General features: G+C 31.7%; 4 protein-coding genes across 4 annotated transcripts; 2 read left to right on the top strand and 2 right to left on the bottom strand.

The window, feature by feature from the left end:
* Nucleotides 1–1,947: 1,947 nt before the first annotated feature.
* LOC122600129 (protein DMR6-LIKE OXYGENASE 2-like) lies at nt 1,948–3,368 on the top strand. The gene is made up of 2 exons (XM_043772792.1): nt 1,948–2,751; nt 2,905–3,368. The coding sequence occupies exons 1-2, from the start codon at nt 1,948–1,950 to the stop codon at nt 3,157–3,159; spliced, it is 1,059 nt and encodes a 352-aa protein (XP_043628727.1). The 3' UTR covers nt 3,160–3,368.
* A 2,603-nt stretch (nt 3,369–5,971) lies between these two features.
* LOC122600130 (soluble inorganic pyrophosphatase PPA1-like) lies at nt 5,972–7,577 on the top strand. Its single transcript, XM_043772793.1, has 8 exons — nt 5,972–6,100; nt 6,178–6,206; nt 6,306–6,371; nt 6,469–6,576; nt 6,939–7,004; nt 7,097–7,217; nt 7,316–7,397; nt 7,517–7,577. Exons 1-8 carry the CDS (start codon nt 6,001–6,003, stop codon nt 7,557–7,559), a joined length of 615 nt encoding a protein of 204 aa, XP_043628728.1. The 5' UTR covers nt 5,972–6,000; the 3' UTR covers nt 7,560–7,577.
* A 980-nt stretch (nt 7,578–8,557) lies between these two features.
* Nucleotides 8,558–11,429, bottom strand: LOC122600070 (protein NTM1-like 9). The gene is made up of 5 exons (XM_043772725.1): nt 11,186–11,429; nt 10,444–10,733; nt 9,510–9,791; nt 9,023–9,442; nt 8,558–8,939 (listed from the first exon to the last, which is right to left on the bottom strand). The coding sequence occupies exons 1-5, from the start codon at nt 11,334–11,336 to the stop codon at nt 8,721–8,723; spliced, it is 1,362 nt and encodes a 453-aa protein (XP_043628660.1). The 5' UTR covers nt 11,337–11,429; the 3' UTR covers nt 8,558–8,720.
* A 13,377-nt stretch (nt 11,430–24,806) lies between these two features.
* On the bottom strand, nt 24,807–25,991 carry LOC122601756 (B3 domain-containing transcription factor NGA1-like). The gene is made up of 2 exons (XM_043774494.1): nt 25,016–25,991; nt 24,807–24,958 (listed from the first exon to the last, which is right to left on the bottom strand). The coding sequence occupies exons 1-2, from the start codon at nt 25,989–25,991 to the stop codon at nt 24,807–24,809; spliced, it is 1,128 nt and encodes a 375-aa protein (XP_043630429.1).
* Nucleotides 25,992–26,268: the final 277 nt, after the last annotated feature.

Here is a 26,268-nt window from a genome sequence, read left to right as displayed (position 1 = left end):
ATGTGGTGTTTTTGTGATAGATAATGATTAATAAGTCTAATTGGTATGTCTAAAAATGAGTTTAATAATAAGATGATGATACATGGCATGATGAATGGTAAAAATTATAATTGAGAAAACACATGATAAATGAGTCAAGTATCTAAAACATTAGATGTATCTTTAGGTCTATAAATCATTTTCCTTTTGGAAATGGATAAAAAAAAATAAATCGTCTCAAACTGCACTATTTAACAAACTTAAGGAAAAAAGATGAATATGATGAAAAATAAAATAAATTAAAGTCTTAAGGGCTTTCGTTAATGTGCATTAATAAATTATACGCTTACCATAAAATTCAAAGATACGCTTTTAATATGGAAATATACCACTTTTTTATGCATATTAAATAAACTTTTAGAGGATTCATTTAGTATTTTTTTTAAAGGATGAAGATATTCCACAGTTGTGTTTCAGTTGAGCACATCTTGACCTTTGAATTAAAAACAAATGCTAAAAAGGGATTCAAAATGGATTAAAATCAAAAGTCAAGATTCAAATATGACTTTTAAGTTTTTTTTAACCTTTGTTTTTAATCCAAAAATCAAAATGACAACTTCACTAATAAAGTTGTGTTTTAACTTAAATATCAATTCTTTTTTAAATTACAAAATAGAAATTGAAGAGGTCGGCATCTTGTGCGCCGAAATCATGATCAATCAATCTTTATCAAATTAAAGCCATTATGCATCCCTCTCATGTCGTCACTCACATTCGTCACACATTATGTCACATTTATTATTATTATTGTTATTATAACTATAGCCATCACCTTTCATGTGCTCTCGTATCATAATATATTCTCTCCATCGATAAATAATTAGTAAAACATTTATTAACGATATCTATAATTTATAAAACACCATTAACGTGTGATTTACCATTCACCTAAAAAGAAAACTTTTATCTTTAATTAATACGAGAACGGTACCTACATGTTGCAGCGGCCGTCGAGTTAGTGGCGGTGAGATGGTGGGGTGATAGATTATAGAGTTTGATTGGTCATAAAAGGTGATATGTCATAGAGTGTGATAGCTAAATGCCTTGACCGTTCGCCCTCGGATTTAAAAATTCGTCGAAAATATATCGAATGACATCTCTAATGAAAGAGCATGAAATTTTAAATACACCTATCAATGTACGGTTTTGAGATAAAAAGATTTTGAATGAATTGAAAGAATAAATGATTTATGGAGAAGAAAGAAAAAATATGATTGGTTGAAATTTGAAAAGAGAAAAAATAATATAGTTATTTTAGGTGAATAAAATTAAACATGCCTTTTTGCTTTATAATATAGTATAGATAGTATAGATATAGATATAGACTAGTAGGTCATAGGTGATGATATGTCATAAAGTGTCATAGCCAAATATCTTAGTCGTACGAGTTCCGACCTTGGATTTAAAAATTCGTCGAAAGTATATCGAATGACATCTCTAATGAAAGAGCATGAAATTTTAAGAACATCCATATAATTTTTATAATTTATCAATGTATGGTTTTTGAGATAAAATTTTTTGAAAGAATTAGATGAATAAAATAATTTATGGGGGGCAGGGAAAGTTGTAGGCATTGATGTGTGGTACATTATGTATTATCATGTGTACATTGTCGAAATTGAAAGTTGAAACCATATCTGCTTTATAATATAGTATAGATATATATAAGAAAACGTTTGAATATTATTAATGTGTGATTTACTATTCAAATAAAGTGAAAGGTTTTATGATTATTATTAGTATATTATTATTATAAAAGAAAAACGTTGAGTATATGAAAATAGTAGTAAATTAAATATCCGAAACGCATGATTTTCATGATTTAAGAATAAAGATCCATGGCGACTTGGCTAGCTAGCTCTATATATACAAGAACATGTTCCTTTAAAAGCTCACATCTCTGAAACAATGGCTGCAACCATTTCTAAGAAATTACTACTTAGTGACCTTGTTTCATCCGATAAAATCGACCGAGTCCCATCGAACTACATTCGCCCTCTCTCTCAACGTCCTAATCTCCAAGATGTTTTCCATGGCGATCATTCAATCCCTCTCGTTGATCTTCACCATTTACACACTCCAAATCGCGCTCACGTGATCAAACAAATTGGTCTAGCCTGTCGCGATTTTGGCTTCTTTCAAGTCAAAAACCATGGAGTGCCCGAATCCACTATAGCCAACATGATTAACATCGCTAGAGAATTCTTCAATTTACCAGAAGAAGAAAGACTCGATTTTTATTCAGACGACCCCACGAAAACCACAAGGCTATCAACAAGCTTTAACATTCGTACCGAAAAAGTTGCTAATTGGAGAGATTTTTTAAGACTTCATTGCTACCCTCTTCAAGATTACATCCATGAATGGCCCACCAACCCGGAGGCATTTCGTGACCACGTGGCAGAGTATTGCCAGAGTGCAAGAGGGCTGGCACTACAACTGGTTGAGGCTATTTCAGAAAGTTTAGGCCTTGATAAAGACTATATAAGTAGACAATTGGGGAGGCATGCGCAACATATGGCATTGAATTACTACCCACCATGCCCACAACCCGATTTGACTTACGGGTTGCCCGGACACACTGATCTTAACCTCATCACCATCCTGCTTCAAGATCAGGTGCCTGGTCTGCAGGTCTTGAAAGATGGTCATTGGGTTGCAGTTAATCCTGTTCCCAACACTTTCATTATCAATATTGGTGATCAAATTCAGGTATATTTATATACTACAATATTTTTTTAACAGCGAGTTAGTAGTTAATAGTTAGTAGTCAGTAGTTACTACAACTATACATATAAAATATTATTAATTATGGGTCTTTCCATAAATATGTTTCTGTTTTGCTTATATTTTATTGTTTTGTAGGTTTTGAGCAATGATAGATACAAGAGTGTCTTGCACCGAGCAGTGGTGAATTGTGACAGAGAAAGAATATCAATACCGACGTTTTACTGTCCGTCCCCTGATGCAGTAATAGGCCCTGCACCAGAACTAGTAACCGACGACGAGCCGTGTGTTTACAGAAAGTTTACATATGGAGAATATTATGATAAGTTTTGGAAGAGAGGGCTTGCAACTGAGAACTGCTTGGATCTGTTCGTGGCATCTTCATTAACCTGATTATATATCTACCTTTGATTGATTAAAAAAAAAAGAGACATTTTGGATACTTTTGTTAGATTTTGGACTTTTGATATTTGCTGAATAATGTATCTTGACTTTTTTGTAGAAACATTTGTATGGGTCCAAAACTCGGCTTTTATAAGTGCAATGTTTTGGTTAATTTTTAAGGAAAGACACCAAAAATTACATGTGCAATCCAAAAGTAAGAGAGTACATGAACTTTCTCGCACATGCACTTTTAAGTTTTTACTAATTTTGGTGTAATGCTGAATCAGAATTTGACTTTTATTACTTTGACTTACAATTCCAAATATTTTGATATACGGATGGTAATATGGTATGATGGTATCATATAGTCATGTAAAAGAAAATTACTCTAGTAAATTATGATGAATATAACTAAGCAAAAGGTAAATAACATGAGGAGATTTATCGTAATACATTCATACTTTCAAGTGTGTAGAATTGTAATAACATATTCACACTTTCAAATGTGATAACTTGATATCATTTTGTAATACTTTTTTTTTTTTTCACTCAATTCAAATGTAAACTATATTTTTTACACATTTTTAATGTGGATATCTATATTAAAATAATTGTGAATAATGAAACACTTTGTTGTAGTGACAGTATAATATCGTATTTTACGAGATTTAAATGTCAAATGCTTTATAAAACAATATATGGGGAGGCATAATACAAGTGAATACTGATATAATCAAGAGTCATGTGAAAATAGCTACAGTATATCTATTATCTATATGCAAGGAACTTCATATTTGCACCGGTAGTTTGTTTTTGTAGAAAAATATAACACTATATTATTACATTTCACTGAAAGAAATGCATTATTTAATACATTATAGGGGCATTATTGTAATTTAAGAGGTTACATATTGTTTATTCTTTGATAAGAGTCACTTAAAAGGTCGTCATAATTTTGGTACAAGTTCGATTTAACTGACTCAACTTGTATTCGTCTAACAACTATGATGAATAGGTATGGCACATGGCAGATTTAATTAGTACAAAAATGAATAACGCACAATGATAAGGACATAATTAAGACTTTTGGAACATCGGATCAAAATATTAAATATTCTACCCCTTCTTAAAGGGGTGCGTAACATGTGCAACTTTTGGAAAGTCTTCTAAAAATATATTAATTATGTTTAGTTTTCGTTTAATAATTTTAATATTATGATCGTTTCCACAATATATGTTAGTTTAGTAGTGGAGTATATGTGATGTATCATTAAAACAAAACAAATACTTCGTATAAGAAGTAAGTCCTGTTCCATGTCTTATTTAATCATAATATTATATGTATTGTTAGTGGGCTAGTCGGCAGATCGATTACTTACTTTAAAATTTGGGTTGTAGTGAAAGTGATTCACATTATCGACTTGGACTAATGATTTTCCTTTAATTTTAATCTTATATCTATAGCTAATTAGCTATATCGACATTACATTACAAAGTATTTAACTTATAATACTCTTAATGTACTTAATTTACAATATTTACTCTTAACTCTAAAGTAACCACACGATTTCTTTTTACATTACATTAATAACCACATCATCACCACCACCGCTGTCACTACACCGCCGCATCTCGCTCGGACATATGATTTTATAAGTTTTAATAATTCACAAATGTACGATTTTACGCATTGAAAATGTGTTTGGTTTATAAATGGATTTTGTAATGGATATAATTTAGGCATAGGTTTAGAAAAAAAAAAAAGTGATATGTACCTCAAACATGATTCACATTATTATTAGAACCTTTAAATAATGTTTGATGGTATACAACAAAAACAAACCAAAGACTAGCTTGGATGACTCCTACTTACCACGTCATATCAACTACCATCTTCAAATACTGCCTATAAATCACTAAGTGTCAACTCACAATAGCTATTGTATAATTTAACTTGCATAGGCAAAAGTTGTCTGAGACCAGGCTGAATGCCCGAATAATGTAATGATGCTTGATATCATACCAATTACCATCTTAATATAATTTGAGTATTTAACAAATGTAGCTCGTAACACTCGATTAATTACTAGAAAAAGATATACTTATAAAAGTATAATTATCAAAGAGCAGTCTGGCCCAACCCAAACTTAGGTATGTCAAGCCTTTGTTCTAAAGCCCGAGATATGGTTACTTCATCACTTAATAGACTTATGGTTATGGGGTACACTGGTTCTTACTTCTTAGTTCTTTACTACTTAAGGCCTGATCTCTAATGGTATGGAAATTATCATTTCTAGTTTTTTGGGACAAGGTCTTGTACTTTTGTGACCTGACTTTTTTTACAAAACCATGTATTTCTTACAAATCTACGAATATCTATAATCATTTGAATTTATAATATTTTCTAACCAATGCCTGAACTCTGTTGGACAGGGTTGTATTTTCAAACATTTAGTCGGGCTTTGTGAGTTTAAATATAGCACATATTTGTCTCCAAGTGGAAATCGATTTTGAGGCCCTCCCTTTGTGTGATATGTACATGTTCCTCGGATCGATCTCCCCCTTTTAAATGCATGTCCACTTATTTCTTTGCACATACATATATATGCATTTCCATCCTACTAGCTTCCAATTATATCATTAACCAACATTAATCCAATCTTATACAAAGGTATGTATTATGTATTATGTTATGTGTATGTCCTTGACTATTATTAATATATCATAATGCATTCATTTTGATCCAATTTCATGCTATATTAACTATCGAGCTACATACAAATTGTTATTTACAGATACATATCCTGAATCTCTGAAAACAAGTCTATCGCGTTATCAATCTAGCGAAACATGACTGAGCAAAAACGTGCCCCTCGTTTGAATGAAAGGATCTTGTCATCCTTGTCCAAGAGATCCGCTGCAGCCCATCCTTGGCATGATCTTGATATCGGTACACCATCTCACTTTTCTTTCTTGTTTTTGAATTTTGAGTTTCCTATTTGATTAACACATTGCTCTACACTGCAGGACCTGAGGCTCCTCAAATTTTCAACGTGGTATGTTAGAAGAACTTATGTTATATATTCCGCTCATTATGCATGGTTTTTATTTCTTTTTTTGGTTTGACGGGTTATTATGTTACATGAAAATTACAGGTTATTGAGATCCCAAAAGGAAGCAAAGTGAAATATGAACTAGATAAGAAAACTGGTTTGATTAAGGTAATGTATAGTATATGACTATATGATATGATGATTATGGGCCATCAGCCATTGTTTTCAAGAGGACTGGCATTTATATGATGAATCAATCTTGCAGGTTGATCGCGTATTGTATTCATCAGTGGTCTACCCCCATAACTATGGATTCATACCACGAACACTATGTGAAGATAACGACCCGATGGATGTTCTAGTCATAATGCAGGTCTGCATATATAGGAGTACTATATATGATCTTTCCTAGTTTCATAAATAACCATTACTCCCTGTGTTCCACTAGAAACATCACATTTTAATTATTCAAAGTCTTTGTTTTTTAACTTTGACCTTAAATATATATATTTTTTTTTGTGTTATATAATACATAACAAAAATTATACACAATGAAGGTATATCTAAAACTCAATCAATTCATATAACTTTCATCAAATATTATACAATACAAACAAAAATATTTGAGGTCAAAGTTCAAAATTGAAGACTTTTGAATTTTCAAAACATGACACTTCAAATCGGACGGATGAGAGTATTTAACTGATAACGTAATTTAACCTACTGACCGATCAGGAACAAGTGGTGCCAGGATGTTTTGTTCGCGCCAGGGCCCTTGGACGAATGCCTATGATTGATCAGGTTTCCATTGCAAGCTACACGAACTTACTTCACATCATTACATTAATTATCATATTTTAATGATCAAGTGAACGGTTCTTTGGTTCGTTTAGGGAGAGAAAGATGACAAAATTATTGCAGTTTGTGCTGATGATCCAGAATATCGTCACTATAGTGACATAAACCAGTTACCCCCTCATCGTCTGGCTGAAATCCGACGCTTCTTTGAGGATTGTATCCTTATTTCATCTTACATCCTACTGTTTATGTATATATTGTAATTTAACTATAATTAAAATAATCTTATTATATTTCCCTTGACACATACATAGACAAAAAGAACGAAAACAAGGAAGTTGCAGTCGACCAATTTCTACCTGCATCAACTGCTTTTGAAGCCATTCAACACTCCATGTAAGCTGATCAACTTCATTAGTTCCTGTTTTTAATCATGAGTTATTTACAATGGATCAAACAATATCATGAATGAATGGTTTTTGAACACCTCATGTTGATATTCCATTCTTGTGCAGGGACCTTTATGGTGAGTACATCATGCAAACCTTGAAGAGATAGATTCACATCCGATCCATCTATCGTGTGCTTTTGATGGTTCGTGGTTATATATATTACCAGAAGATCAATCCATTACCAGGGTTGTCAATTAAGACGGGTTCAATTTTCTCTCGTTGTGTTACACTTTTGTTGTGGATAAAAACGATACTACTTCATTTCTACTGATAATAATATATGCACACAGTTATTATTTGAAGAAAATCAGTAACAATTCATACTATTGAGTATTGACTTCTACCAACTATTAACTAAAGGGTTGTAAGGTTAAATCCTACTTTACCAAATCAAGGGTCAATTAACGAATGTATGATTCACATCTTGGGAATTTTTAAGTAAAGTGTTTGAAATATCTTGGCTAAGCCGCATACATCTTAGTTAAAACTGATTTTGTCTACACAAAGTATTTCAACTAAAGAAAATCTCATCCGATGCACATAGCAAAACCTAATATAAGAATGTAAATGTAATTGAGAAAATTATTGTGTTGTTTTTTCTTAGTTTCTAATTACCATGTTTCTGTCCTTTTTGTAAATTTACAAAAAGTATACATCAATGATAAAGACACGTTTGTTTGGTAGTAAACCTTTTTTAGTATCGCCCACCAAATCATATTCCTTTCACATCTTAGTGATGATAATTTTCAAGAATTTGCTCTTTAAAGAAGATATCATTATAAATGCTACTAATCATGTCATACACATACATATTCAACATCACTTTTATAAAAAGGAATTTTCAACTTAACTTTATAGAAATGAATTTTAACTTCATTTTAGTTTTCCATTCATTACTATCACCTGGCTCAGTGGCTTGTGTAATTAAGCAGGACATGCACATTTTGTTCACTTTTTTTTTTTTATCATCCCAGTTCCAAGGGTAAATCCATTTACAACAACTATGATAAAACCATGATACAAGCGCGGCATGAAGGAGGCAGGGGATGAAGATAATCATTACCCTATTCGACGGTAGAGAGAGTACATCATGAAAGACCCCAACAACAAAAATTAGATTTACATAGGATATATGCAAGTAATAAACTACAATATCCCATTAAATCCAACTTGAATACAATCTGATCAAATATAGAAGTAGGCGGTCTATGAACGAACCTAAATCAGTATACAGATAAATTTCTACAATCTATAGTCTACTGTCTACTTAAACACGAAAGAAAGAGGATTCTCTAACCCCTAAAGAGATGATCATCACAAATATAACAAGGAAAATGCTCATTATCTGGATCAATGGCGAACGGAGAAATCCACCATAGTATGCCCTCACTGAAATTAACGGCTGCCCTTTTGCAAGATCTCTAACAACGCCCTGTAATTTCTCAGATAGAGGCAATTGATCATCTTCTTCACCGCTGTCACAGGCCTACACACATAAAACAATAGACCTTATGAATAATAGCCAATGTGTCTGGGCAATGTCATTGTTTCTAATTAAGTGGAACATACCTCGGATACTGTTGAACCTGTTTCTTCCCTATCCTCCAAGCCATTGCTACAGCGATTATGATGGCTGATTGAGCCAGATGAAGGTTCAACCCGCAAACGGAGTCTTCTAGATGCAGTGCCTTGCCCCATGATATTTTCTGAAGTTGACTCATTTTGATTTCTACGGGCCCGAAACTTGAATTCAGGACGATCTGGTAGATGGCTTCCAATATCGGCATTAGTCTGGCTCGTTGATGGCTCCAGACCCATTATCTGCTTATCTTTAAAGGAGCCGTCACAGTCATTTTGATACAGTGACAACAATTCAGTGAGAGATACGTCCGGTTCACATGTGCCATCTTGAAAAGCTAGCCCGTTGTTATCACTCCCAAAGTCATTTGCAAATCGTGAATCTAATAACGCCCCTATATCCGGAATAATCTGCAATATTGGAAATCACTTAGAACAAGCATCAGCGTAACAGAGTTATATTTAAAACTCGTCTCACCTTCTCAGCTGGTTCATTTTCAGTGGGTCCGCATAAATCAAAAATCCTGCTTTCATAAGGAAAAACGGGATTATGGATCAAGTTATCAGCAGTGTCAGTCACCCACATCTCTGATCCATCTAATTTCACATCCTGCAGCGATGGTCTGTATTCAAGTGATGCATCGTCGGGAGATGATTTATGTGTGGTAGGAGATAAACTTGATGGTTCTGCTTCGTCATACTTGGAGGCATCAGTGTTTTCTTCTGACTTTCTAAACAAACGGCATAAAACATATGGTGCCTGCATTTAACAAATAGCAACATCAAGGTATGATAAAGTCAATCTGCAAGTTAGTTTATGGTAATCTATTTTTGTTTGTAAAGAATATCCATTTAAGAAAAGTGGCTTATTTAATAAAAACCATTCGGAGCTAAAAAGCGACTAATAGCACTGTATTCCTACAATCACAGATAAAACCAACTCATGAGTACAACTGCACATACTTCATTTGAAATGTCTAATTAGAGAAGCAAATAGCTAAATATCAATAAAGGATCTATAACATTATGACATGCAAATATGCGTTTGAGTGTTACTCTACTGTCTACACCGACAAATAAAGGTCATGTACATCCATACACGAGTTTCGGTGCATAAGTATCAGTTTAAACAATAAATCTCTAAGATGATGCACAAGACGATAGAAAGCTGAGAGAAGCTAGACCCATTATATGTTTAGAATCTGTTCTTGCATCTTTAAATTCCATTTAACAATGAGCATATAGGTTATTTCTTTCTGAATCGCTTGTCAGGTCTAATATTAGGAATCCTGCACTCATGTTACAACGTTTGTGTATCTGTAACGTTTCACTATGAATCATAACCTACGATTTCTTAAACTAGCAGAGGTAAAATCATGATGAACAAAAACATCAACAAACTAAACAATTACCTGACCAGGGTTGGTACCATCAAGATCTTTCTCTGTTGCACGATACTCATGCATAATCCAATGTGTCCGCTCGCCTTTAGGAGCTCTTCCTCTATAAAAAACCAAAGTCTTCTTCATACCAATAATTTGAGCATTATTCCTACTCCTTGTTTTTATAGTCCGATCCTTCCCTGTCGCCTTCCAATACCCTGCATTAGTTGCACGATTCGATCTATGCCCATTTGGATACTTCCTATCTCTAGGACAAAAGAAAAACCATTCTGGGTCATCCGTCTTTATAACTGATTGATCTACACAATCACAACAACAAACATCATCCCATATTAATACCCATAACATATAACATATACATACGTATATAACTATATAAATATACATATTCTAGACATGAACCACCATCAAGGTAAACACTATGGGGTTGCTAGGGAAAGGGACCAGTAACGGTCAGGATACCCGGTTAGACGACATACATCTGAGTCAAAAACTCGCCTTTCTTGGTAAACTGAATACGAAAAATTTCCTCTATTTACCGTTTATATACATATTCTAGAAATGATATTAAAAAGAAAGTATCAATCAAACAAATATTCCAAAAAATTCAAGATTCTAAATTCTGGGTCATAGTCAAAAATATATGCTGATGCTTCTAAAAAAGAAAAAAAAACTCACATACAAACATATAGATACAAAAAACAATATGTATAAATGGATATAGATAAAAAAAAAAAAGTTTTATTTATACCTGGTAAATCCCAAGGTTCTAATTTGCAAACATCAACTTCAGGGATAATATGGACTTCAGAATGATGGCCATTGATTTTTTGTTTTAAGTAGTAATTGATGAGTTCTTCGTCTGTTGGTCTGAATCTGAAACCTAAGGGCAGAGCTTCCATTCTTATTATTATTAAGAAATTTTAAAGAAAATGCAGAAACCCTAGTAGAAGAAGAAGTAGTAATGTTTGTTGTGTGTATAATTGATGCAGAAAATGAAAAAGATGGGAAGAAAAAGATATCAACTTTTGAGACAATTGGGGTGCTTTCTTTTTCTTTGCTTTACCAAGTAAGTAACCATGGCTTATCAATAAATAATAATATAATCTTTTTTATAACTAGAACAATTTTATTGAGAGTTTTAATAAAGTGGTTGATGTTTTTTAAAATACGAGAAAGGTACCTGAGCGTTGCGTCAGTGATGGATATGGCGGTGGCAGTGATCTAATGGCGGCGGTGGTGGCAGTAACAGGTGGTGTGGCGGTGGATATTCGTGGTGGTGGTTGTGGCGCAGTTGAGTAGTATGAAATGTGGCTATGATGTATGGTACATCATGCAATAAAATGGGTACATTGTTGAAATTTGAAATTAATATTGAAAATATAAGTTCAATTTGAAAATCAAAAGTGAATTTGCTTTATATATTTAATAATACGAATTACGAAAGCAAGTACTCGCGCGTTGCGGTGGTAAAATGATGAGGGTGATAGGTCATAAAGTGTGATAGGTCATAGAAGGTTATATGTCATATAGTGTCATAGTCAAATGCCTTAGTCGTACGGGCTCCACACTCGGATTTAAAAATTCGTCGAAAGTATATCGAATGACATCTCTAATGAAAGAGCATGAAATTTTAAGAACACCCATATAATTTTTATAATTTATCGATGTACGGTTTTTGAGATAAAAGATTTTGAAAGAATTAGAGGAATAAAATGATTTATGGAGGAGAGAGAAAATTGTATGCATTGATGTATGGTATATTATGCATTAATATGTGTATATTGTTGAATTGAATGTTGAAAGTTGAAAATTGAATTTGCTTTATAATATACGAGAACAAGTACCTGCGCGTTGCGGTGGTAAAATGATGAAGGTGATAGGTCATGGAGTGTGCTAGATCATAGGAGGTGATATGTCATAGAATGTCATAGCCAAATGTCTTAGTCGTACGGGCTCCACACTCGGATTTAAAAATTCGTCGAAAGTATATCGAATGACATCTCTAATGAAAGAGCATGAAATTTTATGAACACCCATATAACTTTTATAATTTATCAATGTACGGTTTTTGAGATAAAAAATTTTGAAAGAATTAGAGGAATAAAATGATTTATGTAGGAGAGAGAAAGTTGTATGCATTGATGTATGGTACATTATGCATTAATATGTGTATATTGTTGAATTGAATGTTGAAAGTTGAAAATTGAATTTGCTTTATAATATACGAGAACAAGTACCCGCGCGTTGCGGTGGTAAAATGATGAAGGTGATAGGTCATGGAGTGTGCTAGATCATAGGAGGTGATATGTCATAGAATGTCATAGCCAAATGTCTTAGCCAGAATACCCATATAATTTTTATAATTTATCGATGTACGGTTTTTGAGATAAAAGATTTTGAAAGAATTAGTGGAATAAAATGATTTATGGAGGAAAGAGAAAGTTGTATAGATGAAGTATGGTACATTATGCATTAACATGTGTACATTGTTGAATTTAAATGTTGAAAGTTGAAAGTGAATCTGCTTTATAATATAGTATATATCTATACGTAGGGAGGTGACAAGACATATAACATAAAAAAAGGTAGATGGGTGGTAACCCTCTGGTCACATGTACTATTTTGGTATCCAGAGCGCACACTGCATAGAACTCATGCTCGGTGACTCACCATTCTCACACATGAGTCACTAAATATAGTTTCTCCTCTTGCCTATGGCAAAATTTGAACTTGTTACTTGCAACCTTCATTTGTGGACTCATGTGATCACATGGTGGCGATACCTGTTGATCTATGATCAATTGGCAAGACATATAACATATTGTATCACATATTGATTAATCTACCACAGGTACAAGTATTCTAACATATTACGAGTATACAATTAATGCACCGTTATGGTAAATTAATCAACTTGTATGGCACAAATATCACTTTCCTGTATAGCATAAAGTTATGCTCCTACCATTTTCTTTCATTGACTTGGTGAATCCGGGCTTGTGTGCAACTTCATGTGGGCAACGTTGGTCGAAATGTGACTGGCGTATCGACTAATGTATGACGTCGGGTCATTTCGTGGAGAAAATATGGTCAAAATGGGGGACTATGGACGACGTCATGTCATCTTGGTGTACAAAGACCAACGAAATGAGGCATGTACGTAGCATTAGTTATTTTGCTTGATAATGACCAATGAAACGGGCCTATATGTGACGTCAAGCTATTTTGGTCGGCAACGATCACTGAAATGGGTCGGTGTGCAACATCGGTCAAATTTCGTCAAGAACTCTATACATTTAAGGTCTGATGTGCGACATCATACCATTTTGTTAGTTAACCACCAATGTCTGCACTTTGTAACATAATATATTTAAGGTTGCTAACTTAATACCTTACAAGCTTTGGATTACTATACAAGACACACATTGTTTTTGTTTGGATTATTTAGAGTTTGAATCAATATATATAGCCAACACAGGTTAACAAATGAGCCTAGTTTCATACACTTTCGAGTTATAATAATTGATTTTACTATAAATATTAAAAGTTTTTAGTGAACTCAAATTGTTACAAAGTAGTTCGAGCAAACACAAATACAAAAACTTAGGTGGAAGTTGAAGCGAGTAGTTGTTAGACCACCCTTATCGGTGAACTTGATAAGGGATCGAACAATATAATATTAATAAAACCAGAAAATGACAAAAGCCACTCTCACGATCTGGCTGTCAATCCAATCTGAAATTGTTTCACTGGATAACATTTATTATATATTTATTATTTTATTATATATAATTAATTATAAGTCTTATTAGTTTTTCTTTAATATCTTATATTTTATAACTTTTATTAAAAATATAAAAACATAGTATTCTTTATTTTTCCGTTGCAAATATTTTGACATAAGTTTTATTAAAAACGAAGCTATTTGAAAAAACCTTTTTTTTATAAAACTATTTAATTTGGATTTATGTTTAATGAATGTGAATTGTGAAATATTTTTAATTTACTAAATTTGTTTTTTTTAATTATTTTTTGTGATACTTTACATGACTATCATAAAAGTAATTTAGTTATTTTAGTTTATACTAAAGAGTTTTAATATTATAATATAATACATCATTTTAATATAATAAAAAATTGATTTAGGTTGGGTTGTGGATGTGAGTGAAAATTTGAGTTAGATTGGGTTGTCTAGGTGGAAGAGAGAGAAATTAATTTTTAATTGAAGATTGGTTCACTGATGTGGGTAGTCTTAAAAGAAACCAAGCCAACTACCGATCGGATTAATTTAACTTTTTGTAGACCCCTAATTCTAATACCTTGGTACCTTGCTAGTTATAAATATCCAACATCATAAATTGAACCAATATTGTAAAACTGAGTTGACATGACTGTTTAAATTATGAGTGATCCCATTCATATGGCTCTATTTGGTGGATTTCGAACGATTTTCCATTGAACCGATTGACCAGACAACCTCGGTCGAAAAAGCTAATTTTTTAAGTATTCAAGTAGTTGTACCTTCGCTAGTTTGGTCACATTCATAAATCATAAGTCATGACCAATGACTTCCATATTCCCGCTAAGCTTGAAACGCATTGATTTACAACATCGCTTTGAAAGACAACAACCACATTGCCATCTCTGACCAACCACTCCTATCTTACACAAATTAGTTTTTGAATCATTAAATTACACTAAATGTTATAGTATAGTAAGAAAAAGAAAATTGAAACAAAAACTCTATTCTTTCAAACCGAATACTAACATGTGTACGATAATTAATTTATATATTCTCAAATCAGCAAAGCGACCACTCGGGCCATAATTGCCTAACTGCTTAGTTCAACACGTTCGTTCGATTTCTAACTTCTAGACATCATTGGCAAAAAAAATCCTGATTTCGTTATTGTGCATATTACATGCTATTTAATTTGTTCATATAAACATCTCTAAATTAATTGAGTCAAATATTTTGTGGTAACAGTTAAAACATGTCTGTTATCGTTTATCCGAAGAATTTTATATTCTATCCATATTATTATTTACTATCTACCAATATATATATAACAAGGTCCTAAATTTATTCTTAAACAAATAGGAACCCTTGAATGAACTTCATCTTTAATTTATTACCATTAGATCAAATTTAATTATTTCATCTTTAATTAATGACAAAATCAATACTTATACTTTATATAATTAGTCAAAATATATCCCTCCTATATATTACTCTTAAAATAGTTATAATAACACATGTATATTTTTAATCTACCAATATATATATAATAAGATCCTAAATTTTCATTCCTAAACAAATAGGAACCTTTGGATGAACTTCATCTTTAATTTATTACCATTAGATCAAATTTAATTATTTCATCTTTAATTAATGATAATATTAAGGAAACTGATTTGCTCAAGGATACTTTTTATTGGTACAAGGAATTTTACTTTTAAAAGACAATGATACCCTTATATTGTCTTAGTACAAGTTTTATGTTGACGATATCCATCCCCAAAAAATATTACCATTTCAAAAGAGCATTACCATTCTAAAAAAAACCCAACGACCAGATCTCCATCTATCTTGATCTTGGTGGCCGAAAGACCCTGACAGGTCCATTGGCACTGCTCCACGAATTCCTTCGATATGATGTTGCGTTGGAACTTAATTCAAATATTACATTGCCTTACTATTGGGAACAATCCAACTATCATATAAATTTAAAGGTTCACCCATAACCCCTTATGTTGACGGTTGTAGGACCATCCTGCCTCGCTTCTGTCGTGTCAGAAATTATAGTGAAACACCGGTTTTTACGATTTAATTTAATGCGAGGAAAAACAGGGATGTGTAATTATATACTTCCCGAGTTTGACGTGTTGTAGACTTGTAGTATTGTGTTTGTAAAGACATGACTACAAATTTGTCGTCATCAACCATCTAAACTTGTCGCCTTGAAGCTTTTTGGTTCCCACGATGTTTCAGATCGATCTCATAATCATACACACAATATATATATATATATATATATATACATGATACATATTAACATATGTGTGGGGGGGGATATGGTATCTTAGGAGCAGATGTGAGGCGACGGTTGAGCGAGTATCCAACTGTGAAGATTGTTGAATAGTCAAATAAATGATATAATGATTAAGGGGTATTGTTGTCTTTTGCCGGTTTTTTCCTTGAACGTAGAAACTAGATCCGTAAAATATATCCCTCCTATATATTACTCTTAAAATAGTTATAATAGCACATGTATATTTTTAATTGTTAATAAAAACACATCATGTCGATTTCTACTAAGGGTATGTTTGGCACAAAAGCTTGAAACTGGGGCTGTAGTTAAGGGCTTGGGGCTGGAGCTTGAGGTTGGGGCTAGGGGCTGGGGCTTTTTTTTCAACTCTCTTCCTACGAGCTTTTATTTTAAAGACCTTTCGGGACTTTTAGGAGCTTTTTCGGGTTGGGGCTTTTAAATTCGAATGCGTTTCCAAACAGGGCTAATGAGCTTATATTTAAAAGCCCCTTGCCAAATAGACACTAAATAAACAACATTTGTTTTCTAATATATATTTAACAAGGGGCTTTTAATTCTAAGACTTTGTTTATTTTTGTTCCTCAGTCGTAGCCACATTTTTAGCTTGTATAAATTTTATTTGTTTTTTTGGTAACATATATAGATTTACTCATTTAAATAAAGATATAGATATGAAAATAGATGGATAAGAAAAAAAAAGAAGGGTAAAGTCGTAAAAGATGTGAAAAACAAAACAAAACAAAAAATAAAAATAAAACATTAAGCCTATAGAAAAAAAAACACATGTAAGCCCATAGTTGGTTCCTCTCAGCTACCGTATTCTCTTCACATCAAAATTTTGATGAATTGTTATTATATAAACTAGATTATTACCTGCGTAATACGCGGAAAACATTAAAATTAATGACAAGTTAAAATTTTAGATACTTACCAGAAGTTGACAAATATTTAGTCAAGTAGGAATTAAACCACTAAAAAACATGAAGTTACATTATTGGCCGTTTAGATTCCGGTTAACAATAATCAGACAATTGAAAAATAGATACATCATTTATTAGATGTCTCGCTAGGTAAGGTTTTCGTTTCCTTTGATGTTTTATGTCTGCATTGTCATTGTACTTGTGTTTTAATGTTTTGCTTGAATAAGCTTACTATAGACTTCATATTTGTTTTTTAGTTCTTTATTAAGAAGGCCGGTTTGACATTCAGTCCGGTTTTCACAACATTGATTTAACAAAAATGTTATATGATAAAAATGTTATACAAAAATATAATTAATTAAAAAAAACGTATTGCATTTAAAAAAAAATTTTATTGTAAAAATTTAAAAATTAAATTTAAAGACAAAAATTGATATAAATTAATAAAATATTAGTTTTCATAATTATATCATTAAAAACATTAATTATTAATATCTACAAATTAAATAAGGAAATAACAATAATTTAAATTTATTAAAATTAAATTAAATCTCAAAAAGTTAATAAGGTATATGACATCATCATTTGATCTAATGACTCTAATTAAAAGTTGAACTTTATTTAAAGATTCATACTTCTCCAATTATGAATTAAGACTTCTCTTTTATATATATTTAGAGATTATTTAGCTTAAAATCATCATGTTTCTAAAATTACTAACGAGTCTGATCGAATAAATATATACACAAAGAATTTGTATGATCAGTACAACCTTTTGTGAATAAATAAATAAATAAAGGATATAATTTTTATAATTCATGTTTAATTTCGATGTGATTCACAACACATTACATGTAATATACTATTTCATTATTGTTCTAAATTAATAAGTAATAACATAAAATCATATATAGTAATATGTTATATGATAAGTCTTTTACTCCAATTAACATATATACAATAATTATATATTTTTTATTTGTTTGTTATTATTATGAACATGACTTTAACATATATGAGTTACCCCATCTGTCTAACTTTAAGTGTCCAATTTTGAATTTTTAAGTATTTTACTTTCAACCTGATCGTAAATATCTTTATTTGTATTATATAGTTGTTGATGAAAATTATATCAATGAATACATTTAAAACTCAATTCATTCATATAATTTATAAAAAGTATTATATAACACATGCGAAAATATTTACGGTCAAATTGAATGGAAAAAAAAAACTTGAAAAGTCACAGTAGGCTACTTAAAATGGGACGGATAGAGTAATATTTAATGACTTACGTCAATGTAATTTCATGTTGCTTTATTAGCTAGGATTTGATATTTGTAAATATAGAGAATGATATATATTTAACTTTACTATATCATTATATAAATATATAACACACATATATTATTAACCATCCTTAATATACAATATTTATTAACTAATGACAACGTCATATTCTAACATCTGCCCACAAGACACATGTTTAGAAGCATTAAATAAAATTAAAATTTTTTAAAAAAACGAAAATTTTAATCATAAAATGGTAAGTTTTATACTTTATTAATGACTATCAAATATTTTTTATTAAAGAAAATTAATTTAATTATCCTAAATATGTGTCTTGTGGCCGTTGTGAGTACATGTTAAAATAATCTTTATGTTATTATAAAAGTTGAATATATTTATCTCGCGTAAACGCGAGAAAATAATCTAGTTTAAATAATATATCATCTTTTTCTCTTGAAAGCTGGATGCAAATAAAGTATGTGATCGTACACAAGTGCCGGGCAGTAAGTACACAAGTGCCGGGCAGTAAACACTAAACAATTGGATCATGAGCACGTGGGTTATAAATGCAAAATTTTCAATTTTGCTATTTTTGACTTAGGCTGGGTTAGTCGATGGGCCAACGGCCCAGTCTTTAGACCGGTTTGCTGTTAAAACTTAAAAGGTTCAATATATATAATTTTTTTTTTTCTAAATATGATTGTACTTAATCTTAAATAAGTATAAAATATCTCACATAATAAATATTTAATATTTATAATACAATATAATATATTATTAGACCTAGCTCATATATTTTAAGATGTTCTATACTTAAACTTAGGTACATAACTGTTAGTTTTTATAACTGTAGTGCGTGTTTTGTAAATTTGTATTTGTTATGTCCTTAGTGTTTATCATGTTTAGATTAAAGGGTTTGTCTTATAAGTATTTATGTACTTGTTTGTAATTAAGGAGGGGTTTTATTACAATTAGTTTGCCTATATAAACCCTTCCACATGTAATGAAATCAACCTTTTGGCCATAATTAATTATTGTCTCAAATACCTACATTCCCTTTTCAATACCTACTTTCCATTTCACCTTAAAGGTTCACTACACATTTTAGCATAGTTTACAATAACAATCATATATTTTCATGCCTCATGTTTTTTTTTTAATCTAATTATTTGTATATTCATGCATAATATATATTAAAAAAGATATCGAAAAATTCGGTTGCATTAAATAAACTTAAGATAAGTTTGATATGAGCTCATTTAGCTCTACTCAAGCTGATTTTTTAACCAATCGAGTAAAGTAACTGAGTTCTATGCCGCTCATATAGTTAAGAACAATATATACGGATATACCATATGTGTATCGACTAGACTCTTATGTCAATATAAATTATACGAGTAATTTGATAATTCAACTTTTAAATACAAATTAATACTCCATCATATCTGTAGTAATAATACGGTCCTTACTAGAAAAACTATCATCAATATTTTTACATCTTTCATCATTACATCAATAAACATTATACGAGTACTTAGAGATTTTAATCATTTTTAGAATGTTCTTCGACAAGAAGCATATATTCCCAAAAGTTAATGCAAGACTGAAATATTGAAAACGGTCACAACTCACAAGCTAAAAATTTATTATGTTGTAGGTGGCCAATAAAAGGTAGCTACTACAACATTTGAGCCTAGACTACTATACATACATATATAGTTCACATCTAAGGCTAGCTAGATAGATTCAACTTGCTTTAGGAAAGTAGCCATGACAGGCCAGAGTTGAATAATGACAACTCATGAAAGAACCGACCGCTTGAAATTAACCATCACATTATTATTAATTAATTAATGAATTAATTAGTTAATTTGATCTTACGAATTGGAAAACATGATACATCTAGTAAATGTTAGGTACATATATATATGACTTGGTATATCCGCTTTCTCCTATATATATCTTTCATTTAATCACCTCCAAGGTGGCTGATGATGAACATTTGAAATCATTTCAAAAGGTTTTTAGTTCGGATTTTGTTAGGTATAATCTTGAATTGAAGATGACCATATACATGAAAATGTTTGAAAATGATCACGGAATATAATACACTAATAGCTAGGCTTTGCATATATCTGAATTAAAAACACTAGCTCGTATATTCTTAATTAGATAACCTAAATCGGAATATCATTATCCACTTGCCATGTTATGTGGAGTCATACACTAAGTTACCACATCACATACATTAGCCAGCTGCATATGTATGTGCGGATCAATTCTTTTTCATACTATCACGTGATTATGGATTTAGTTTAAACTTGTTGCAGCTAGCTAGCTAGCTAGCTAGACACACTTTCGTGATTATTAATTTGTTTGATTGCATCAAGAAAGAAAAAGTAAATTAAAACATTTACAAAACATGTACATGTTTGGTTTGAGTTCTTCACACTGTCTAATTGGATATCATTGTGGTGTCTAAATATTACTCTCTAAATATGTTCCATTTTAAGTGTGCTATTTGACTGTCAAAGTTTTTTCTTTTAACTCTGGTCGTAAATAACTTATTTGTATGTACTTCATAATAGTTGATGAAACTTATATCATTGAAAAGTATATAAAAAACTCAATGCATTCATATATTTTATTCTAAGTGTTTTATAACAAAACAAAAGATAATTACGGTCAAATTTTAAATAAAAAAACAAGACTTTGAAAGTCAAATTAAGACAATTAAAATGAGACGAAGAGAGTAATTACTGTTAAAAAAAATGTACAATAATAACAATATTTACAATATGCGATAGATGATAATAAAAAGTTACCACGTACTAGCTATATCTTATTTATATGTATATGTTTCAATACATCATTTATCAGTTACATAACTAAAATGGTATCAAGTAGCTAGTGAGTACTTCCAAATATTTCAATATATCAATAGGTATCAACCTTCAGTCACTTACATTACATTCAATTAATAATGGTATATGCATATACATATTTGGATGTTTGGAAGCAAACTCAACCAAATATGAAATATCGTTAGGGTTGTCTCTGAATATCACATGTATGGACATATATTTTTAATACCTTCATAATGATGCTATATATATATGTAGACAGTGTAGGCCAGTACCTATTAAAGTAAAGTACCAACAATGAATTCAAAGGCAAAAGTACTTGTTTATAGAAGTTTATATTCACTAATTATACATATGTATGCATATACCCACTCTCCTAGCTTTTCTTCCACCATCTCACCAGAGTTAGCCCTAATCTACATGCCTAGCTAGATTCTCGATCTCTCTAATTCATCATGCACTAAAATTGGTATAATATAGCTTGGGCCCTCTGTCATTTCTTTATCTCGTACGTTATATATATAAATTTATGTAACCGTATCATCAACTTGATTTAATTTGCACTACCATATAGTACCATTTGTATTAATATTCATTTCTACCAATAACGCATATTGAAATTTCGGTTGGTGGTTAAAGAATCGATAAGAAACAAAAATGTGGACATAGGAAATGTGATAGCCAACAAGAGGGACTAAATTAAATAAAAAGCTTCAAAAAAAAAAAAAAAATGAAAGTCCCCACTTCTATAGAGTCTAGAGAATTCTTAGCATTTAGTATAGTATATTAACTGATAAACTTTAATTCATACATGATACGGGTCAGAAATATGTACAAGATGTATATACAATGTGATATTCTGGTTCTAACACTTAAAACAATAAGTCAAATCATACTAACGCAATGCGATGGATTTTAATCTTAAAAAGGATTTTATATTATTGTTGGTTAACCTTAATAAAACCAAATAATTTGAAACAAATTTTGATCAATAGTAAAAAAGAAAGAAAAGATAACGTTTATAAACACTCACCAAGTCGGCATAATCACCTAATATATGCGAGTATGTTTTTATACGGAAGTATATTTACTTTGACCAGAAAAGTCAAAGTACCAATGTAGACTTAGATGTTTATCATATGATAAATATAAATGTATACTCCCTTTATTGGATATGAAGTAGCTAGTGTCAATGCATATGGAATACAATTATACAAATAGTCAAAATACGATTTATGCATTCTCTTTTAACCAAATTATGAAGCAAAAGATATCATAAAGTTGATGAATTTTGCACTCAAAAGCAGTTGCACATATATTGAAATACAAGTTGATATGATACATGCATGCAACAATGATGAATATATGTGTACTTTTCAATAGAAGAATTTGAACTAGCTACTTGTAGCTATCAATAATAGATATATACCTAGCTAGCTAGCTCGATATAGAAGAGTAAAAAAAATATATGTAGGAATAGAATGAAGCATGGTATATTTGTTGTTATATATATATATATAGTTCATAAAATAACCAAAGTTAATTTCAACTTGTTTATAAGGGAGCAATTAAGAGAAGAATAACCTTCAATTTCACATTTACATATATAGGAGTAACAATTAACATGCCCAAGTTTATATATACAATTTGGTTATATATATCATTCTCTACATTTAATTGTTCTGATTAATTAGTTGTGTAGTAACAAGTTTAGTACACATACGTACAGTACTACACTCACTGGAAAATTAACTTTGATCAGAGTATTATGGCAGCATACAGGCAGATAGAGAGAGAACAAGATATATGATCGATCGATGATCAGTACCTGTAAAGAAAGAAAGAAGTATATATAGCTGCTGCATGCTGTCCAAAAAGAAGGTACGCGCGCAGTGTAAGAGAATGGACAGTAGTGGCAGCGACAAGAGCAACGAACCTACAAAAGGTAATTAAATAAACATACATAGTAGACTTGGCCCCATTTGCTGCCCCAATTTATATCTACCTTTTTCTTCCATCATTCTATCCTTCTTGTACTCTCATCGATTGATAACAATAAGTCTGCACATTTTGATCTATATATATATACTCGTATTTCCTTCCTTTAAAACAAACAACCAACTGCTGTACCCAATGGATTTTTACTTACATTTTTTTGTCCAGATAAACTCTAACAAACAAGTTACTTGGTTCAACCAGAAATGAGAGTCTTTTTTTATTCAAATGTATTAATTCAGCTTAATTAATTAATCGGGTATATCTCTGTGACCGTTTCTGACCACACCGTGAAGATGTTTAAGCAGCTAGTAAGCCGGCTCAGACCTCGGACCTCTACGGAGTTCCAACTAAACAAGATTACTAACCACAATATATATATATATATATATATATATATATATATATATGCCAAACTTGGTTGTTGTTTATATCATTTAACTAAACTTAGTCTAGCTAAGTAAGTTAATTAAACAATGTCTCTATAAGATAAGTACATTACTCGATCAACTGCGGTGATCAATGTCACAATTACTAATTAAACATTGTCTAAGCTTGCCAGTGGGGTTACTTTGTTGTCTCGAATGCTGACTACTAACTATAAACTACTGATCACTCGCTGTTCAGAAGAAAAAAAAAACCGTCTAAGTTTCTTAATTGCTAGTCTTTTTTGGTGGTTCAAAAATGCATATAAATTAAGCGATATTATAACATGCACTTGTAACCTAATCTAACTCAACCAAAGCGTATATATAACCATAATGTATTAGCTAACTAATAATAACAAGTATCACATATATATATTGTACGTAATAGCAAGTAGGAAATTCTGTAATTAACTGGAAATCACTGGAAAATTGTACATGAAACTATGAAAGGAACTAGATAAAGTACCTAAGAACTTGGAACTTAGCTTCTTTTGTTTTTAGTAATTATTGCATCTGGCTAGCTAATTCCTGCTTGTTCATTAATTCTTTCCCTTTTATTTGTGGTAGCAGCTACATACTTGCCCTTGATCAACACATGTGAATATGGGTTTGAACTTTCATAAATTTGACATATATCCCATTACTTATTATTTCTGTTCATCTATAGCTTCAAATGTTACATAATTCTAGAAGATGATTGATACACATTTGCTCATGATCAGATGTATAGATACACTGTTAATTAACATGCCAAATAATCAGATTAATTAGCTAAGCGTAAACGTACTAAATCTCCTTTGGCAGATGACTAGTTCTTGTCAGTCAGATCTCCAAATCCAGTGACATATTTGAATCTGGTGATTTGGAGATGATGTTGAAATCATGAACCGAAGAAGACGATGGTAACATCATACTTTCATCACATTGAGTTCCTCCTTCGCAAGGCCTCAATTGCACGTAAGGAATAGTAGAAAGTGACGAAGGAACTAGTGGTCTGTTACTACATCTAGCAACAACGGCGGTGTGTGTATATTCACTTGGGTGATCATAGTCTTGATGATCTTCTTCATCTTCTGAGACGGCACAATCCATGTTAACCCCAAATAACCGGAGTCTTTTACCAGATGATTTCCCATGAACCGGCCGTGGAATTGATGATGTTGGTGGTTGTAGACGTGGATGATCAAACCCTAACCCGAGCCCACTTCTTTGCATCATAGGAGCGTCTTGCCGTGTTGCTCCAAATCCACCTTGTCCCAAATAAACCGATCTTGAACTAATTTGATTGGGGTTGATGTTGGAGGGCTGTAGCACCAAGTTAGGGTTTCTTCTTGCTGAAAGAGATTGTAAGACTAGTGGGTTCCAAGGCTGGATAAAGTTATAATTAGGAAATGAAAAAGGAAGATTAGATGATGACGATAGTTGATGATGCGGTTGATATGTAGTACTGGAGGCGTTTACACGACGTCTCCAGTCTATGAACAACCGATCTTTAGCAGTAGCACCAACACCCCGTTGGAATGAAACGATATCTCCTGCATCAAGCTTCTTATCTTTAACAAAACGGCTCCAACCCTTAGTCATCACATAGCTCTGGCTGCTATTCCAGTAAGAATACCGGAACCTCCATAGCTTCCCATTTCTGTCCTCAAAATTTAGCAGTAGACCCTTATCATTGTTAGATGAATCCAAGGGGAAATACCTCTCGGCGTGCTGTTTTGGAATCACAAGTCGATTTAGCTTGCCCACGTCGCTTGGAGTCACTACTTTATCAAACATGTGCTCTCTTTCCACCATCAAAGTACCTCCTATTTGTTCTTCATCATGATTAGATGAAAGTTCATGACCTAGTGGGGCATGATTCAGAAGCCAACCACCAAAGTTTTGTTGTTGTTGTTGACTTTGGTGATAAGAAGTAGAAGAAGAAGACATACACAAATCTGAATCTATAGTGGCTGGTTGTTCTATCTCTTCCCCACTTCCACCACCCTTTTCCAGAAAATTCATTACTTTGATCCTTATCAATGGATTGATCAGATCTAGTTAGCTACTGATCTAGCTGTATATATAATTCTATTCAATTTAACCAAGAAAAAGATTGGAGAGAAAATTGAAAAGGAAGAAGCTAGGGGAATATATATGGAGTGGTTTTGAGGGTGTATGTTGAAATCAAGTTAACAAAAAAAGTTGTCTGTTGGAAGGGCTGAACACATCATGGTACACAATTGCATATACAGCTAATTGAACTAATTATGGGGCTCACAAATGTATTACAAATCTTTAA

This window comes from Erigeron canadensis, chromosome 5, assembly GCF_010389155.1.
Source record: "Erigeron canadensis isolate Cc75 chromosome 5, C_canadensis_v1, whole genome shotgun sequence".
Classification (NCBI taxonomy): Eukaryota; Viridiplantae; Streptophyta; class Magnoliopsida; order Asterales; family Asteraceae; genus Erigeron; species Erigeron canadensis.
Note: the sequence above shows the minus strand (reverse complement) of the source record. Positions and strands in the feature narration are given on the sequence as shown.

Coding starts and splice junctions, on each gene's coding strand:
- LOC122601756 (XM_043774494.1), bottom strand. CDS start 25,991: ATGAATTTTCTGGAAAAGGGTGGTGGAAGTGGGGAAGAGATAGAACAA. Junction 24,959..25,015: donor CTATGATCACCCAAGTGAAT/ATACACACACCG, acceptor TTCCTTCGTCAC/TTTCTACTATTCCTTACGTG.
- LOC122600129 (XM_043772792.1), top strand. CDS start 1,948: ATGGCTGCAACCATTTCTAAGAAATTACTACTTAGTGACCTTGTTTCA. Junction 2,752..2,904: donor ATATTGGTGATCAAATTCAG/GTATATTTATAT, acceptor ATTGTTTTGTAG/GTTTTGAGCAATGATAGATA.
- LOC122600070 (XM_043772725.1), bottom strand. CDS start 11,336: ATGGAAGCTCTGCCCTTAGGTTTCAGATTCAGACCAACAGACGAAGAA. Junction 10,734..11,185: donor AGAACCTTGGGATTTACCAG/GTATAAATAAAA, acceptor GTGATTGTGTAG/ATCAATCAGTTATAAAGACG. Junction 9,443..9,509: donor AAAATGAACCAGCTGAGAAG/GTGAGACGAGTT, acceptor CCAATATTGCAG/ATTATTCCGGATATAGGGGC.
- LOC122600130 (XM_043772793.1), top strand. CDS start 6,001: ATGACTGAGCAAAAACGTGCCCCTCGTTTGAATGAAAGGATCTTGTCA. Junction 6,372..6,468: donor AGAAAACTGGTTTGATTAAG/GTAATGTATAGT, acceptor TCAATCTTGCAG/GTTGATCGCGTATTGTATTC. Junction 7,218..7,315: donor CCGACGCTTCTTTGAGGATT/GTATCCTTATTT, acceptor ACACATACATAG/ACAAAAAGAACGAAAACAAG.